This window comes from Sciurus carolinensis, chromosome 5 (assembly GCF_902686445.1).
Source record: "Sciurus carolinensis chromosome 5, mSciCar1.2, whole genome shotgun sequence".
NCBI lineage: Eukaryota > Metazoa > Chordata > Mammalia > Rodentia > Sciuridae > Sciurus > Sciurus carolinensis.
In genome coordinates this window covers 10,244,040-10,262,000 of record NC_062217.1, presented here as the reverse complement: position 1 = coordinate 10,262,000, position 17,961 = coordinate 10,244,040, and the positions used below count along the sequence as shown (strand labels likewise).

The window sequence follows — 17,961 nt, the reverse complement described above, 5'->3', positions numbered from 1 at the left end:
CTAGATGTTCAGAATGTTTTTATTTTTTTATTTACCAAAATACCTCCATAAATAACCTCAAATATAAATCTTGGACTTTTGTCCAAAATTCTTCTTAGGACAAATTCCTAGAAGTGGAATCTCTTGGTCAAATCATATATATATTCTTAAGGCTTTTGATACATTTTGCCCAACAGTTTTCTAGAAAAGAAGTTCCTATAAACTTTCTCACTGACAATGTATGAGCCAACAATTAGGAGAAGTTAACATGGGGCCAGAATGTAGACAGCACATTGACTGTGGGGCTCGCCATAGCTAAATTAAAAGGAGGTCAGACCTCATAGTGAGTCAACTGAAGGCTCTTACATCTGAGCAGCCTGGCTTGAGTCCCAGGTCTACCAGTTGCCTGTCACATAATGTTGGGTAAACTAATTAACTTTCCAATCCTTGTCACTTTTTAATCTGCAAAGTGGTAACAATAATAGAATGCACTTCACAATGTTATTGTGAAGATTAAAAAAGTTAGGCTGTAAAATCATACCGTGCCTGGTGTCACCCTCAATATCTGTTAGTGCTTGTAATACGGTGTTGTGACTTGGAATAGTATCAATCATAACACAAATGGATTTCCACAAGCACTTTCCTTTCGTATAATCATGGAGAAACCATGGAGATGTCAGCCTAGAGAATTCTCACGGGGTGTCCATTTGCCACTGCTAGAGATTTATAGTGGGTGACTTGCTCACAAAGTAAGGATGCTTCTCAAATAGTTTTTTATAGGCAGAATATCATAATTACTCTCATCTTGTGAGAGAGTGAACCCTGGTGGCACAGGGAACAGCCAGGAACTGAGAGAAAATCCAAACCCAAGTCGCTGCCCACTCACAGACAGAGCAACATGGAGAAAGTCTACAGTGCATTTTGAAATTCTTATGCTGTTTGGATTCTTTCAAAATCAACCATTCTTAAAAATAGGTAATAACCACCATTACACAAAATAATGACGGGGGACACCTGGCTTGATTTCATTATTCAATACTAAATCCCGTGATAGCTTCCCCGAATCTGATCCTCATGTATGGCTTCCCGCGATGGATGTACCGTTCCATCACTGCGGCCTCTACCTGGAGAGAACTCGTGGTTGCTAGGACAGCCCTTCCCTCACTGCACTCACTGTCTTGCTTTCTCATGTTTTAAGGATGTACATTCATGTGGAAACTGATGGTCTTGAACCACAGTAAATACATTTTTCTAAAGTACAATCTTTGAACATTAAGTTGCGCCATAGCCTTTTTTTTTGGCAGAGTAAGAATCCTTCCCATGTTTGATCATGCATCTTTTCATCTACGTTTTCAGCCTTTTTACTGAGCACTGCACCACAGGTTGCTATGTGCATGTTCTAAGACTGATGATGGGACTACAAAGGAAGAATAACTCAAAAGTGCCCTTTAACACTGTATCAACCCTACTCTTATAAGTCTTCTATCTTAGTTAGGGACTATGAATTCAGAAAACTTGTGTTAGTGAGAGTGTTCAATCAGAGACAATAACAGACCCAGAAGTTACTGCTCTCTTTATAGAAGTAGGTATTTATTTACCAAACCCCAATAGGACCCCGCTACATCTGGGAATGAAGATCTGCATTAAAGAGATGCTACACTCAGGACTTCTTCACAACCCAGCATCCATTGCCAGGAAGAATATCCAGAACACTGTGGTAGGAGCAGACACAGGGACTGACATCACGGGAGTGGGACTCTCTCCCTGCAGTCCGACCATCACTGGGCACGTGGTAATTGTTGCCCATGGCTCAGAACTATGCAGGTATGAAACTCACAAGCCCCTTCAAGTTCAAGCAGACTCAGGAGTACCCCCTTGATCATTTCTACACCATTTTCATCTTCCTTGACACAGACTGTATTACTGCCCCCATAAGTCCTTCAGCATTAATTTTTCTGTAGTTGATCTACACTATGACTTAGTCTTTGGTGGTCATTTAATGGTTATTTTAAAGAAAAGTCCTCATCATTGATTCCCTTTTGCCTCTGAATGGTCCATCTCAGAACCAGTTCCTAGTGAGCTGCCTAAGATGTCAGCACACCACCATGTTGTCCTGCGACTGTGTGTGTGTGCGTGTGTGTACGTGAGTCTGTGTTTCTACACACATGGATGGCTGTCATGAGAGCTACATTGTTTGACACATTAAAAAGTCCAACATGCACAGGATCCCTTAAGAACTTCAGTTAGGAAAAAATACATATTGAACAACTGCAAATTATCCACACACTAGAGAAAGGCAAGAATAGACTTCAAGTCTGAACAGCTGTATGCTTTACAATGCCGTCTTTATGTTATTTCCTTAGACTGGCCTGTTTTGTTAGAATTAGAAACTTGTGGTTTAGTGTTTTAAACCACTTTAGAAGTCCTTCCTCACAGTGTTTGGCCAGATTTTACAAATACAAGAGAATCACAGCAAATGCTGCCTCTCCCCACATACACAGAAAAGCACCTGGGGTGTCTGGCAGAGGGGATTGAAGGTGGGCGGGGCCTGTGGCCGTTGCTAGGCTGCCTGAGTGGTCTTTCACCAGAGGATGCCTGCAGGAGTTTAGTCGCTTAGCAACCGGGTCCTCAGTCACAGCATTTTTCTTAATGAAGGTTTTTCACAGTTCTCTGTGTGATTACCTCTACTCACAATTCCTCTGAATTACAGACTTATGCCTCCTGATTAGTACAATTTTGCATCCAAATAATTTTGTACAACTTTGTTCAAAGTCTTCACATTTCATTTTCTACTATAACTGTGGACAGATTTGGTGACACTGCCAAACATTGCCACTCTAGCTGTGATTTTACCCATCAGAGTTACCTGATAAACATAATATGGACTAACAACATTTTAGGTCATCCTCCAGGGACTCCGCATGCACCTCAAGTGTGAGTTCACAGTGCCATGTGCCATTGGGTCTCAAGGCCTGTGACAGACAGCATGCCCTTGGAGAGGATGTCACCTAAGAGAAGGCTTGGAACTTTATTACACCTCACAGTTTGCTAAGAGACGAGAGAAAAGATAAGAACTGGATGTGTTTGATTCCTTGGAGACTTTCCTATGTGGAATCCATGACATAACCCAGATAGCATTTGGGGGAAAAAAAATCATACAAAGAAATTTTCAGCTTCTTTTTTTTTTTTTTTTTGCCAAAAGTGAATAGCATCACCACTGTCTCATCTGTGATGAGTTGTCAGAACAGTCGAGACTCCACGGCATCATAAAGATGCTATAACATTATAAGGTTTTTCTTACATGTTTATATCTTGAATAGTTTCTGAACACATAATCCTAACTATGAGTTGATTTGAAAGTTTTCAAAGTAAAATTTGTACTTTGAACCTTTCATAGATATCTTGTCCTAATAGGTCAGTAAAAGTGGGTATAAATGTAATAATTTAAAAAATGCATTAAAATAATATAAGGGATTAAATCATTTTATTCTTGATTCTGGAATTTGCTTCTCTCTCTCTTCTATGAAGATTCATATCATAAGACATAAACCTTCCTCTTTCTAACTACCACCAACACAAACACACAGAACAAAACCAAAAATAATGACAAAGACATTGCTGAATTGCCTTCATATGTAATTAACTGCTCTGCTACATTAATTGGAAATGGCAGCCCATCTCCAATTCCTTGGGAGCTTATGTGAATCCTTCCAAATATATAGTGACTCCTCACAAATCACAGGTATGCACTGGGGGTGAGGGATCTCTCCATTCTTTATTGCACTATCATTCAATTGTTCTGAATGAAATAAATTTTCTGCTCCAAAACTTCTAATCCTGTACATAAGGGCCATTATCTAGGCTTGCAATTATATGGCTAAACACTCAAAAAAATGGGAAATTCCATAGTTGCTATGTTGGATCTGCAAGGCCTATGAAGGCTTGTGATGTCAGAATCAATCAAAGGTCCATAATAAATGTGGTTGGCAATCTGGGTTTTGTATCTAAATTACCAAGGAGCTGTTCGAAATATATAGGTATCCTTGTGACATCCCTGAGAAAGTCAGACGTGACTGTTTTGGTTTGGTCCCTGCACCTGTATTTCCAAACAGTTCCCTAACTGTGTCCGACTGCAGAAGTCCATTACCTCACAGCTTGTTCTCATTCCACTGACGAGGATGGGCTCTGTCCCTGTCTAAGTGGGCTGTGACATCCTCTGGCGGACACCATACCTGCGTGGTAGCTGTGGAGGTCGTGCTGCTCCTTGATCCCCACATTTGTTGAAATTGAACTCTGATTTCTGCAAATGTTTCAATGATGACGGCGATAAATACATTCTGAAAGAAAATTAAAAGCCATGTTTACCAAATGCTGGGAATGAGGGGGCAGCTGGTAACCAAACCCGAAGGACTTGCAGATCTAGCCTAACTTGGGGACTTTATTAGTATGATTTCTTCCAGTACCTTAACAAGCCAGGCAAGGAAGAAAATCAGGGTGATGAAATAGAAGTAGGAGCGCCAGCGGGGAAAGCTGTCAATAGCTCTGTACATGAGGAACACCCAGCCTTCCTGAGAGGCAGCCTCATAGACCGTGAAGATGCTGGTGCCTGTCGGGAAACACAAGAGCAGATCGGGTTACAGCTGACTTTTGAAATAGAAAAGCATTTTCAGAGAAACAATCAATATTTATTCATGCTCATTTCTCAATGACAGAATCTCTTCTGCGCAGATTAAACTTGCATATGACATTTAATCATTCCCATGCTTAGAATTCTGCTGCAGTTGTTTCTGACTTCAAGCCAAAGAAATTTCAATATCTTCAGCAATAAAATAATTTTGTATTATGTCTCTACTTGTTATATGCATCTAGTAATGGGCAAAAGGAAACAAATATTCCAACCACGTATAGATTAAAAAAAAAATGTGCAACATTGAAATTTTCCACTTGGGGTTTAGTACTTTCAGTATGTTGAAAAGCACCTACCAAAGTTTTAACAGAAATGAAATAAATCTGAGAACTGGGTTGCATTTGAGAAATCACTTTCTCATGGGGAGAGTAAAGTATCTCAGGATGCACACACTACTCTAATGGAACTTGTGTTCAGATTTCATGATGTTTACCAAACACCAAAAGGTAAGGTGGTAAATCATCAAAAGTGTCTTATATTGGGGGAGGGCTGTCTCATTGAAAATACTCCTGATAATGGAAAGAAAGTTTAAAATGCATGGATAGATTTTTGGACATTGGTTAAGAGAACCTAAAACACTATGCAGGGAAAAAATGTGTTTTATCCTCACAATACTATGAGAGATTTTACAGGTGGACAAACAAAAGCATGTAAAGACTAAGGAACTTGTTCAAGGATGTGCAGAAAATGAATAACTAAGGAAGTATAACTAGCTCAGTCTTTCTGGAACAAGGTCCTGCACACCTAAATAAGATGCTCTACATCTTTGGTGTACATAATTCCTAGTCTTTGAGGAATGAATTGAATGACTTAGTTTCTGTAAGGTTTTGGTATAAGGTGAGTTCTTAAGGTATTTCAGATATCATTTCTTTTACTATTATAAAATAGGAAGTTTTTGTTCAATGCCATTTTGTGAGAAAACATGTAAGTAAAATATAAAACCTATTTAAGGTTGATTATAAGACTAATATAAGTTGTTATTCATAAAACTGGTAGGCATAAAATAAATTCTACTGATGCAAATGAGTTAAATTATTATAGAATATAAACCAGTGCCCACGCATATACATTCTGATCCCATAGAAACATACAACTAGAATGTGCACTAGAGCAAATTCCAAACCAAGAAGGGGGGTGCTGTAGCTAGGTGGACCTCCCTGTTCTGAGCTTGTGCACACAGGAAGAAGGATACTCAAGAGCATGGAGGAAATCCCAATCATGCAGAGCAGAGCAAAGTTGCTGTGAATGCAGACAGTGAGACAGAGGAGGCTTGGAAGAAAAGCTGAGAGGAAGAAGGAAAGCACAGCCCTATTCGGTGATTGCCTGATACGCATTAATGTGTGTTAAGATGCTCTTTATAGAACATCCTATAGGCACTGGCGCTCTCTCTTTTCTTTGTATGCTTTACATATTTTTATTTTTAATTGACACACAGTAATTATACATATTTATGGGGTACAGTGTGACATTTCAAACATGCAAGCAATGTGTAGGCAGTCAGATCAGGGCAACCAGCATATCCATCTACACAAAGAGTTATCAGTTTTTGTGCTGTTTTGTGAAGGAGTCAAAATTCTATTAGCTACTTTGAAATAAGCAATTAATTGTTGTCAGCCATACTCATTCTACTGTGCTACATTCAAAGCACCCTGTCCTCTTTCTGCACATCCCCCTTCACATCTTCCCAGGCTTGGTAAACACTCTTCTGCTTTCTACTTCTGAGACCAACTTCTCAGCTTCCACATCCAAGTGAGAACATGAGGTTTATGGACTCTCACTTTAAGAATCCTGTTTGTATATTGTTGAATCATGGCTCTAACAACCGGCATTGATCAAGCTTACAGGCATGCTGAGAAAATCTGTCTCATTAGGTAGGTGGAGGTGCAGATGAGGGCACATATTACCCATCACACTTTACAGAAATGGGAAGTGCAAGTTCATGAAGATGCACAAGGTGGAAAGTGGTAGGACCAGTCAATGAACCCACTCATCTAAAAATCTAAGATTTTTTTTTTTTTTTGATCATACTTTTTGTATTTTCTTTGCTTGAAACTGCAACTTTAAGAAGAGATTGTTTTCTCCGGTCATTAACTTGAATGAATGAGTATGGCCACGTTGAGATCACATCAAGGCATTCTTGAAAGAAGAGAACTTTTCGAAGTTTGGGAAAGAATCACAGACAAGAAACAAGACACCAACAGCAAACAGGAAAGAAGCTGTTTCCTTGAATGATGGTGTACATGGAGAGGGAGCACCACTTGCCTCTGAAGATAAAGGACCATTTTAACATAAAACAAATAATTGCTGTCCCTTATTTCCTTCTAGTTCTTAAATGAAAACAGAAGAGTGACTGCTGAAATCTGTTATGAACCACCATTAAAGTTTAATAGCTTTGCCAATTGACCATTTTTCTGCTAAATTATAGCGAGTGTTAATATAAGATTAAACCTGAGCACAACACTGGAAGTCATTCTATGCTCCCTCTCCAGATTTCTCTTTATTACACCTGCAGGGAAGATGTTATTTGGAATTATGGAAAAAATAGAATGTGCAATGTGTAATTGACAAGATTTTATTCCATTTTTCCTAATAGTGGGGAGAAACAGGGAAAGAAGTAGGAATCCATGGGGCAGCTGGACGAGCAGAGTTTGTTGATAGAAAGAGATGAGGCATTTGTGGAAATATAACCACAAGACTCTGCAGAAAAATGACTCCTGAAGAAAACATTTCCTGGCCTCGAGAGCTGTGCCAGGTAACAAACTGGCTTTGAAGAAGGGCAGAGGAAATTGAGCAAGACAAACCTTCCATATCAGTTTTCTGCTCTAGGTTTTGCAAAACATAGAAAAAGACAATCACTTCTGAAAGGATTTTCCAGTGGTTGACCAAGATTTAAATGGACAAAAATCAGATGCATTATCTTCTCATTTTCTGTGGCACGTGGCCAACTCTGAGAAAGCCTAGCTGTTGGCCGTGTTGGCACATCCTGCCCTCTGCCTGCTCCACGCTGCTGCCCGCCTCCCTCTCAGCAGACACTTCCTCTGCTGTCCGAGGGGCTCAGGTCCTTTGCCCTCGGGCCACATAAGGTGACAGTCCCCAGCACTTCTAGAGACCCTATGCTCCCCTGTCCCATGTCACACATCACACTGAATTGTTAGTTCAGTAGAATGAGCATTCTGAAGTTAAACCTGTATGTTTTCCCTTCCATTCCAGGCACTGAGAAACACTCAAGAACTATCAATAAATTAAACAATGCACACATAGCCTTAAGCCACATCAAGCATTTCTCAAACATTTGATTTCTAAAAAACAAATCAATTCTTCCTCAATGTGAATATCACACGCTAATTTGGCAGCAAATGAAACTACTTTATAGTTAAGTGACTTTATATTTTTCCCATTTCTGAAAATCTCTTAAAATACATGTACACATACACTGTAAACTTAAAAGTCCATGCTACAACAAACAGGGAAGTCTTCCTCTATTGTTGGATCAATATGGTAAATGTCTAGAAAACATCTCAATACATAGAAAATATAAGTATACTCCAGAATGTTCTTGGTCCATTTAATTATGGATCTAAAACTTCTAGCTAGAAGTCCACATTTTTGTTGAATGAAGATGCTTCTACAATAGCACCCAGAATATAATGCATTTCCTTATTAGAAAACAATGAGGCCTATTCCAAAAATACTCTGGGGGCTCCTGGAATAGCACCATTTATTCAGACTCCAAGCTCTCCAGGTGCAAATTAAAGCTAGGTAAGAAAATCACAGCTCTCACTGATCTCTTCCACTGGTGCCTTGAGTTCATTACATAAGAATGGACATCTACATGCAGAAGATAAATACTAACCTTAGGACTTGCCACACTCAAACATAGTAGAGGATTTAATTTTAGCTTGGATGAAGTTACATTCACACCTGTTTTGATTTCTTTTTGAAAATAGTTAAATATTTGTCAATTCGGAGATGCAGAATTTCAGTGAACTCCAAGCAGAATTAATACAAAGAAAAGTATATTCTGTGGCATCATAGTATAACTTAAAAACTAAAGAGAAATTATCAATAGAATCTGAAGAATCAAAACAATTTACACATAGAAGGGTAATGAGAAAATAGTTCATGAACTCTTTTTCTTAATTGGTTCTTTTTAGTTATACATTAAAGTAGGATTCATTTTGACAAAATTATAAAAGCATGGAATATAATTTGCTTTCGTTCAGTCCCCAGAACTTCTCCTCCTCCCTCTCCTGTTCCTTTCACTCTACTGATCTTTCTGCTATTTACTTATGGTATTTTTTAAAAATACATGATGGAGAGATTCACTGGGGTATATTTATGTATGTACATAGGCAAGTGAGGTCAGATTCATTCCACTGTCTTTCCTATTCCACCTTCCTCCCTTCCTTTCATTCACCTTTGTCTACTCCACTGCTTTTACTTTTTTAATCCCCCTTTTATTTTAGATTAGCTTTTACATATCAAAGAAAACATTTGACCTCTAATTTGGGGAGCTTATTTCACTTAGCGTAATAATTTCTAGTTCATCCAATTATTGGCAAATGCTGTAAAGTCATTCTTCTTTGAGGCTGAGTCATACTCCTGTATGTGTGTGTGTGTGTGTGTGTGTGTGTGTGTGTGTGTGCCACTTTTTCTTTATCCATTCATCTGTTGAAGGCTCCATAGCTTGTCTGTTGTGAACTGTGCTGCTATGAACATTGATGTGGCTGTGTCACTGTGGTATGCTGATTCTAAATCTTCTGGATATACACTGAGGAGTGGGATAGCTGGGTCATATGGAGGTTCCATTCCTAATTTTTTGAGGACTCTCCATCCTGCTTTTCAGAGTGGTTGCACCAATTTGCAGTATATATATAGTATGAGTGTACTATTTTCCAGCAATGTATGAGTGTACTATTTTCCCCACATCCTTGCCAACATTTATTGTTACTTGTATTCTTCATAATTGCCTTTCTGGAGTGAGGTGAAATCCCAGTGTAGTTTTAATTTGCATTTCTCAAATTACTAGAGATGTTGAACTTTTTAAAAATATATTTGTTGACTATTTTCATTTCTTCTTTTGAAAATTGTCTCTTTAGTTCCTTTGTCCATTTACTGATTGGATTATTTGATCTTTTGGTGTTAAGTTTCAAGTATTTTTAAGATTATATTTGCTACTTCACCGTCTTCTGAGGCTCTTTTTTCCATGAAAATCGTGAGTATGGTAATATTCCCATTTGTTTTTTCTAATCATAGTTTATATGATCACACTAAGTCTTTCTAAACTACAGTGACAGGGCCAGAAAACTGTGGTGATAACTGATTAAAAGTAAAAAACAAACCTTTGAACCTGTGATCTTCCACTAAACCCTCTCCAAATATAAAATTATTGTGGTTCTATTCTAATAGTAGTCACTAGTTTGCATGTAGTTTATCCCTTACGGGGATAATGGCCATATTAAGAAGTAGGGGAACCTTTATGAGATGAGGCTTAAGGCAAGGTCATGAGACCATGGGGTCTCATAGGAATTAATGCAGTTCTTGTGGAACCACTCTTAGTTCTAAGATTGTGGCTGCTATACAAAGAGTGAGCTGATCCCTATTGCTCTCCCTTCTGGTGTCCCCACGTGACTTCTCCCATTTGTACTTGCTGCCTCCGTGATGCCACCCACCATGTTGTGATGTGGCCCTGGGAGGCATCACCAGAGGCTGACCAGATAAAGATGGCCCATCTTGGACTGTGAGTCTCCCAAACTTTGAACTAAACAAATTTCATCTTTTCAAGTACTCTGATTCAGGTATTTTGTGATAGCAATAGAAAACTAACTAATACAATAGTAAAACTCGCCTGTTGTGAAGGAATTTGGGTCTAGAAGTTAAAGATATAGACTTGAGATAATGGAATAAAAAAGAAGCAGAGAAGGCCTTATTCAGAAAAACAACCTTCGCCCCCACACTCTGAATTCCTAAAAGAACTAGAAGCTCATTTTAGGACCATGCATTCCAACCGCTCTCTGAATTTTAACCCCTCTAGCAATATGGAGCACACCTCCTCCTGAAGCACTCAGGCAAGAGCCCCCTCCAGTGCATGTTGGCCGGGCCTCAGTCCCTTTGAGAATCTACTCCTGGCCTTGTGAAGTACCGTAAGCTGCAGGTCTGCAGAGTTAGCCCCTACAGCGCCTTCAAGTGGTCATCTTCCTTCCACTGGGGTCATCTCGCTCTGGATTTGTCTTTGCTTATCTGGTTGTTAACCCTGCCAACCTGATGCACACTTTGTGAAACTGACCCAGTTATCTGGCTTCATTTTCTACCTGGGAACAGCATTTCACCTGGTTGGGGCAAAATGACAACATTCTTGTCCGTCAAGAGCATCAGTTTCCCTCATCCTTTTCTAAGTTGTTCTTCCGGTTCCCCCCGCGGACTCTGGCCAGATCCAATTCTTTTCAGAAACAAGCTCATTGACTTTATCTTTTAAATTTCAGTTTCAGCATCCCTTCAACTGGAGGTGAAAAAGAAATCATATATATTCCTCCACCACTGTGTATGAATGACTCTGCTGTGTTCATGTCCTGAGGAACTGCTCTTAACTGGTAGGCTTAACTGTGGTAGACACAATCCCAATCTGAAACTCAATAAGTGCTTATTTTCTCAATTGCAGTAGTGATCACTAAGTATCCAACTCTGGTCAAACAAGAGAACCTGTGTGAACACCTTGATGTTTGCCCATCACCATTATTAAAACTGCAGTCTATTCAAACAGGGGTGGGGCTTGCTATAGTTAGCTTTCATTTGTTTTGTTATGTTTACATGTATACAATGTCTTATTCTAGTAAAGTCTATTTTAAAACTCTAGAACTGATTCATAAAACAATCTTCTTATGAACTGAAGAAGCAATATAGGAAAAACAAAAACAAAACAAAGCACAATAAAACCCCAGCACTGAATAGTTTAAAGGAGAATTCACTGAAGCCACCCAAAGGTAAGTCGTACTGTCAGTTTAAATTTAGGTCAGATTGTTTAAATGCGGAAGTGTTGATGGCAAGTAAATCTGCCCATTCAAGGAGTACCACTGACTTATCCAGTTGATACTCTGATGCAGGGCTCTTCAACTCTGGCACTAGTGACATTTGGGGATAGATGATGCTTAATGCACAGACCTGCTCTGTGCTCTGCAAGATGTGTGTAGATAATAGCATCCCTGACTACCAGCCATGACAAGATTCCAACAGCTCCCCCAGTCCCCAAGCTGTGACAACTGAAAATGTATCATTATGCTAGTATTTATCAGTGTGTAATCTCAACAACTATGTTAGAAGAAAAAGCTTATCTTCTTTAAATTTCTGCAATTTGAAAAGATGCCTGTTCACACACATGTATCTCAGGGGAGAGAAGTTTTCATTGGCAGAATGAACCATTAGAAGTGTATTAAAGTAGGGGGCCGGGTTGTAGCTCAGTGGGAGAGCGCTTGCCTATCATGTGTGAGGCCTTGGGTTTGAACCTTAGCACTGAAAAAAAAGGCATTCATTAAATATTTAAAAGAAAATTTACATATTTTGAATAAATGACACAAAATCTATCCCAACACAATTATAGTACTACATTCTGAATCATTTCAAGACAAACCACAAACATACATTTTTTTGCAAGTTTTCTAGGCTTTAGTTCTGAATCAAATGAGACATGTGATATATTTATGGACATGAAGAAAATAGGCTCATTCTTAACCATGTTCACGGGATCTAGTTCTGTCTGGACCATGAAACAGTGTTGAATACAAATATGGTAAAGAGCTCAGGGGAACGCTTAGGTGCAAGCTCAGGCTAAGTAACAACAAGCAGATTCAGAGCAACGTGGCCACTGCCTTAATTCAGTTATGATTTGGAGCTTGCTGGTGACCAAATCTATATTGAAATTTGGTTTTGTTTTGGTGAACTCTTAGTTTCTTCTTGGCTCTGATAAGCTGCCCACCACTCTCTGATATAACATCTCGTATAGATTTCAGTCAATGGTCATGAGGGATCATTTGCTATTCCATTTGTCTCCCACCAAACTATCCCCCTTTTCTATATTTTTATTAGCTGTTGATGAAACTTTATTTATTTATTTGTATGTGGTGCTGAGAATCGAACTCGGTGCCTCATACATGCTAGGCAAGCGCTCTACCACTAAGCTACAATCCCAGTCCCAAGATTTACTTCTTTATATGAACTTCTATAACAAATCTCTATGGTTGGATCTGTAATAATAGTAAATTTTACCTTACAGTAGCCACCCTAAAGTAAATCTATTGGTCATGAGACAATTTTTAGTAGGCATCCATCTGGATTCAGCATAATAAACCTTTATCACAAATGCCAAATGTTTCCACTTCCATGAAATGAGAATGTCAACAGACCAGCATTAGCAGGAAAGGCCACCCTATACTGCAGAGATTTGCTGAAGGGTACACCAGCTGGAATTAAATTACCTGGGATGATGTCATGTTTCTCATTGTCAATGAATAATTTATTCTAATACACAAAATCTTTATGAGCAACATTTTTTTATTTTTCAAATCATGTTCAATTTAACTAGAATATATTTCCAGAATAATTAAACCAGGTGTTTTCCCTGTGATGTAACTAACTTTATGATAGACTGTGAGGCAACCTTTTAACTGTAAGCATCTTTACAACTTGGACACATGCTCAACTAATGAACCACACCCAGTGAGCCTGAGACCTGTCCCTGGCCATCAAAACAACAAAAAGAGATGAAGCAAAACCAGAAAACATTTTTATTTGCCATTTCAGAGCATGGAACAAACACAAAAGAACTTATTTTATTCTAACACTTCAAAATATGTTTCATAAACCTTATGTTTCTGAGCTAACATTTAGTTGAGACATTTTTTTTAAGGTAAGTATTTTTGGGGGCACAACTTTACCCCATTTGTGAAACTGCTAAATCACCTTAAACCTTACTGTTTGTAGCACTAATATTTTGCAAAAAAATGCAAGTTTACTTATATTTTCTAAGTTAAACTTTTTTTATAAGTAATAAAGATTCTTAGTTGAAATACATTTCTTCAAGCTTAGAAAAATGCTAAACTTCCAAGATGTGACTAGAAAATAATTCTAGAAAAGCAGAGGTGAAATCTTTAACCACATTATTCACAAATGGAAAAGAGTGTTGACCAGGCTGGATGCTGACATTGGCAGGAGAGCCTCGGTATTAAGGTAGAGTCTTTCCAAGGACGCTGGGCACACATGCCAAGGAAAACATTTCCTGCCCTCTGGTGCTGGGCAATTTCCAGGTGAGTAAAGGTAGCTAAGAAGTCATGCCAGACCCCTCTGCCTTTTTACTTCTCTGCCTTTGAGGAGTAGCGATTTCAGATCAAAAGAGCTTTGCAGGAATTTATTCTCCATGAGATGACTTATGAAACACCACAATGGCTGTCAGTTGCCTTGCCAAACTAAGTGCTCACTACCTGCTGTCCTTGTGCCACTGGACTGCCCAGGTGTCACCCTCGACTCAGCATCCCACGGATGTCTCAAGGGCAAGGATGAGGCCCGCTGCCCCCATAGAGCACTGACTAAATGTCAATCGGAAGCTTTTAAGTTTTCTTAAAGCAAGCACAACATATCATGCTGGGAATATGGTTTCCTTTACACTATTTTAGTTTTGTTGCCCAATTTTAAAGATTTGTTAGAAACTACAATCAAAGGAAAGCAAGAAAAAAAAAAAAATCCCAGAATTTAACATGATCGTTAAGGACAAGAATTTCATCTAATCCAAAAACCAGAATCAGGTATCTGGAAAAAGTACTGAGATTATCTTTTTCTCCTATTTTGGGATTCAAATAGTTCATAGATCCGCTTTATCATACACAAGCCATGAAAATAAAAATAAAAAAAAACTAACTATAAAGTAGACCTGATCAGTCAACTTCAGAATAGCTACAATAGCAAAAATTTATCATTTATTTTTGGCACAGCTGACAGAACTAGTAAATCAGCACAGGATAAACTATCAACTAAGCCTGGAAATAAATAATTAATATTTATTCATAGAAGGATTTTAAAATTCAATCAGATAAAAGTGGGAAGGAAGAAAAGATCCCAAGTGTTGTTAGTCAAATGTAATTTGCAATAAATATGAGATAAAAGCACAAAAACCCCACAAATTTAGTTTAAAAAGTTATATTGTGTTATAAATAAAATAAAATTTCCATTAATATGAAAGAAGGTTGAATTTTATTAGTTTAGAAATTATTATGCTAATATAAACCTGGAAACAAGGATGTACTCTAATATCATTAATACTAACACTAGAGTTTAATGGTCACAAATGAGTAATATATATTACTAAGTTGCTGAAATTCTGAACTTGATATATAAGGAAATTTTCTCTAATACCTTTGCATTTGTGTAAGTGTTCAAAAATATTCACATCATTTTCCTCTATTTGCTCTCCACTTTATTTCATAACTGATAAAGCCTAGAAACATTTGAAAATAAGATTTACTTTTTGGATTGAGTCACAGATTCAATCTTAGTGTTTTTTTTAAGAGTACACTAAGATTGAAGAACTTTTCATGGGTATTAGAAGCTACACTGCCAAGGGAACTATATTTTGTATATTTCCACTGTCCAGAATTTCCAAAGTAAATTAGAACTCCACATAGATGAGAAAGTGAGAGAATTGCAACAAATTAACTTTTTAAAAATTTAGCAGGGGCTGGGGATATAACTCAGTTGGTAGAGTGCTTGCCTCGCAAGCACAAGGCCCTGGGTTCAATCCCCAGCACTGCAAAAAAAAATATAATAAAATAAATAAATAAATAAATTAGCAGATGATTTTTCAAGCAGTTTTGGGTTTATAGAAAAAAATGATACTATAGCTTTATTTTATAGTCTTGAATTTGGGTCATTTCCATCCTCCAACCTTTTCTCATTCAGAATTGTGATATTCTGGATCTTTTGCCTTTCTCTAGAAACTTCATAATCAGCTTTCCAGTGTCCATAAAACAACCTGCTGGGTGTCTGGTTGGGACTGCACTGAATACGTACCTCAAGCTGGGAGCGACCAGCATCTCTGATGCTCTGATTAGCTGCAGTGCACATGAAGGGTTGCGTAATTATTGGAGAACTGACTCCTGTATATTTATATAAGACCAGTCTTACTCCTTGGTAGTTTTTCTTGTTCTGAAGTCAGCCTTGACTGAAATTAATAAAGCTACTCCAGATTTATTTTCAGTGGTGTTAGCATTTCTCCATGATCACTAAAACTTCTCTTTATGTCTTGATAGTTAAAGTGGGATTCTTGAAGACACCATATGGTGGGGTATTGTCTTTCTATTCACTCTCTTAGACTCTGCCCTTTAGCTGGTATGTTTATGCCACTCACATTTAAAGCAGTTATTGGTGAGATGGAGTAGTATGTAGCATCTTTACAATTGCTTGCTTTTTGTTGCACTTGCTTACTTCTCTTCCTGCCACCTCTCATTTTAATTGTTATATGATTACATGCACATCATACTCTTATAACATACTCATAGGATTACATGAGTATGTATACTCTTAGTATTACTGATAATACATCTTTTTATTAGTGCATATGGTTATACTATTATTGGGGTTCATTTTGAAACAATCATACATGTACAATTTGCTACACTTCAGTCCCCAGTACTTCCCTTCTCTCCCCTTTTTCCCTTTCACTGCTCTTTTGGTCTTCCATATAGGTGTGTACGTGTGTGTGTGTGTGTGTGTGTGTGTGTGTTACACAAGGAGGTGAAACCCCCTGTGGTGTATTCATACATGTACATAGCATAGTTTGGTCAGTTTCATTCCACCTCTCCTCTCTTCTCATCCCTCCTCCCTCCCACTCATCTCTTTTCCCCTGCTCTCCTGATCTCTCCTCTGCTTTTATGGGATTCATCCCCACCCTTTCCCCCCATATTTTGGTCTAACATCCACATAGGGGATAAAACATTGTTTAAAAAATGTTTGTTAGCAGTTTCCCTAGAGTTTACCATATACATTTACAACGAATCTAGGTCCACTTTTTATAACACTGTATCATTTCAACCATCAGGCATGTCTTAATTTGGACTGCTGTAGCACAACACCATATTGGAGAGCTTATGTACAACAAAATTGAATTCTGTTGGCTCGAAGCTTGAGGTCAGGGTGCTGGTGTGGCAAAGCCCCTTTCCAGGTTGTACACTGTTAACTTCTTGTTCTATCCTCATGTGGTATAGAGCAGAGAGGGTGATTCTCTCATGACTCTTCTAAGGGCAGTGAGTCCATTCATGGGTACTAAGCCTGTGTGATCTCATTTAATGATCTCATTTAACTTAATTGTCCCCCAGAGACCCCACCTCTTTTTATCATCATATTTGGGGTAGGGTTTTGACATATGAATTTGGGGTGACAGAAGCATTCAGTCTGCAACAGTATAGGCACCTTATGATGGAGTATTTCCATTTCTTCCCTTCTTTCTGTGACATTGCTGTTATGAACCACACTTATCCATAAGCTGTAATCTCCTTATACCTTGTTGCTGTTATTATTCTGAATGAACAGTTAGCTTTTAGGTCAGTTAGGCATAAGAAAAGCAAATGTTTTTTTGTTTTACCTTTGCTTATTCTTTCTCCAGTAATCTTCTTCACATAGCTCCAAGTTTCTGACTTATACAATTTCCCTTCTCTAAAGAATTTCTTTTTACCATTTCTTGGAAGTCTTGTATATTGGAAACAAATTACATCTGTTCTTATTTGAGAAAATTCCCATTTACTCTTCACTTTTGAAAGGCAATCTCTATGGATACAAATACCTAGGGTTTTTAATCTTTTTCCAACACCTGAAATATTTTACTTCACCCTCCCTTACTGTATGGCCTCTGAGGACAAGTCTACTAAAATTCTTACCCTCATTTCCCAGAGGCAAGGTGATCTCCCCTCTGGCCTCTTTCATGATTTTCTCCTCGACTTTGGTGTTCTGTGGTTTGAATGCAATATGCTCAGGTATAATGATTTCAGTGCTTATCCTGCTTGGTGTTCCTGGAGCTTCCCAGATCTATGTTTTTGCATTTGCCATTAACTTTGGAAAACTTGTGGCCATTATTCCTTTAAATGTCTATTCCTTTTCTTTCTCTTTTCTTTTCCAGCTGATATCCCCACTACACACAAATTAGACATTTTGAATTGTCCCACATATTTTGTGCTTTCTGTTGCATTTTTAATTCTCTTCTCTCTGCATTTCAGTTTGTGAGGTTTTGATTGACCTCAGGCTGGATGACTCTTTCCTTG

The 17,961-nt window shown here is 38.2% G+C and overlaps 1 protein-coding gene across 5 annotated transcripts in view; it reads right to left on the bottom strand.

Moving 5' to 3' along the window:
* Nalcn (sodium leak channel, non-selective) overlaps positions 1 to 17,961 on the bottom strand; it is a 313,879-nt gene that overhangs the window by 193,406 nt on the left and 102,512 nt on the right. For all 5 annotated transcript variants that reach the window (XM_047553611.1, XM_047553608.1, XM_047553613.1 and 2 more), the window contains exons 8-9: positions 4,443 to 4,585; positions 4,212 to 4,316 (exon numbers count right to left, since the gene is read on the bottom strand). In XM_047553611.1, coding sequence (XP_047409567.1) covers positions 4,212 to 4,316; positions 4,443 to 4,585 — 248 coding nt within the window. The remainder of the gene's footprint in view (positions 1 to 4,211; positions 4,317 to 4,442; positions 4,586 to 17,961) is intronic.